Source organism: Coenobita brevimanus, chromosome 65, assembly GCF_032717465.1.
Source record: "Coenobita brevimanus isolate Jiangsu-jjx chromosome 65, ASM3271746v2, whole genome shotgun sequence".
Taxonomy (NCBI): Eukaryota; Metazoa; Arthropoda; class Malacostraca; order Decapoda; family Coenobitidae; genus Coenobita; species Coenobita brevimanus.
The window spans coordinates 47,328,668-47,330,584 of record NC_137018.1 but is presented as its reverse complement, the minus strand read 5'-3'; the positions used below and the strand labels follow the sequence as shown (position 1 = coordinate 47,330,584).

The 1,917-nt window shown below is 39.9% G+C and overlaps 1 protein-coding gene across 1 annotated transcript in view; it reads right to left on the bottom strand.

Annotated features, from left to right (window-relative positions):
* mTor (serine/threonine-protein kinase Tor) overlaps positions 1-1,917 on the bottom strand; it is a 154,293-nt gene that overhangs the window by 38,707 nt on the left and 113,669 nt on the right. Inside the window, exon 29 of the mRNA XM_080276419.1 lies at positions 205-424. Within this exon, the coding sequence (XP_080132545.1) occupies positions 205-424 (220 nt within the window). The remainder of the gene's footprint in view (positions 1-204; positions 425-1,917) is intronic.

The following is a 1,917-nucleotide window of genomic DNA, read 5'->3' as shown; positions in this document are numbered from 1 at the left end:
GCAGAACAAAATTTTGTATGGTTTTATTCTGAAAAGTATTTTTTAAATGACTCGGATTAGCAGGTCCAGTGAAGAATGTCGGTAGTATATGTGTAGACAACTATGATAAACACAATGATGGTTAAATGGACAGACAGAGAGTGATGAATACAAAGACACAGATAAATAAAGATACATATAAATAATCACAACTGTATTCCCCACCTGTTGTGCAGCATGGTACTGTTCCTTGTGTATTGCAAGGACAGCACGATAGAATGCGCCTTCATTGGTGTGTCGTGGGATAGAGCGTGTGTAATCCTCCATCATGTCCCATTCCCCCATGGCCCACGCTGATGCTGCTGCCACCCTTGACATGGCACCACGGCTCTCCTCGTCCATGCTGCTGTTCCAACGCTCACATGCCACGCTGTACAACTCACCCCTGCACACAAAACGATAATGAGCAATACAACATGCTTGTGCACAAAAATGGAGAAAAATACCACTGCCACAGAGTAAATGGAAATAAAAGAACATCCTCCAGTGGACTGTTTCCAGTATACTAAACAAAACAACTTGCATCCCTATACACATACATTAATAACTTAATCAGATACAAAATATACTTATATTTCTTTTTTATGCAAGAAAGAACGAATCAAGTTTGTTCCCACTGTAAGAGAGAGAGAGAGAGAGAGAGACTATATATATATATATATATATATACACTTGACCCTACATTTCCCATACCCCGAATTCTTGGATTTTGGATTTCACGGACATGGGCTGAGGCCAGACAGTATTATCATATGCCAGACAAATGCCCATACAAGGCTGGGATTCTCACAAAAGTCTAGCCATTATTCTTTCATATAAAAATATAAGCAGTCTGCTGCACAACACAGTATAATTTGAGCAAGATTTAGACTCGATAAAGGCCATATGTAACACACACAAGAAGATATTTTCATACATGAAAAGCATCATGGCCACCATCCTGCTTCACTCCACTAGTCCCTAACTCGTGGCAATATCCCATTTGCCTCTTACCTTTCTCAAATGCCACTATAAATAATTTCTTGCATAACACAGTAAAAATTAAGGAAGGCTTGGACACAGTAAAACTCATCAATAATTAAAAAAAATATATATTTTATTACAGACAAAGTCAGTGGTATCCATTCCTATTCAATCAGCTCACCTGACTTGGTGCAACTAAATACCGAATGGGCACTCTTCACTGGAAGATATTTTAATTTTATTCACCACAGAGGCTCATACAAACCTAATTATCTGAAATCCGCTAAAAAAATTGTACTTAATATAACAATTAAAAAATTAGGCTTCAGAGCTAAAATGCACCGATGTTAGTAGATACTTCCCCTTCAGATCTTGACAGACTTTTATTTTGCATAAATATTTATTTTGAGTACAATTAAATGTATCTGCATTGTAGATCGATATTTATACAAAACAAAAGTCCATCAAGACAAGTTGTTAGGCTAAAGTAAAAAGTGAGAGCAGTGGAAATGAGTTACTTAAGAGGAGCCTGTGGGGTCACATGGAGAGACAGACTGACAAATGACGATATAAAGGAGCATTGTGGTGTGGATGTGGATGTGATAGGAAGTGTTAGGAGAAATACACTGAGATGGTTTGGCCATGTGGAGAGGATGGAGGGTGAAAGACTGACGAAGAGAGTGTATGTGAGTGAGGTGGAGGGGAGAAGACGAAGGGGGAGGCCGAGGATGAGATGGAGGGATGGGGTGAAGAGGTATATGAGAGAGGGAGGTGTGAGTAGGGAGCGGGGCAGTGAAATGGCGGGGGACAGGACGACGTGGAAGTGATTTGTTTGTGGCCACCCTGAATGGGATTGAGGTGTCTGGCAATATATAGATAGATAGATATCCATCCATCCATCATCCAATCCTACGC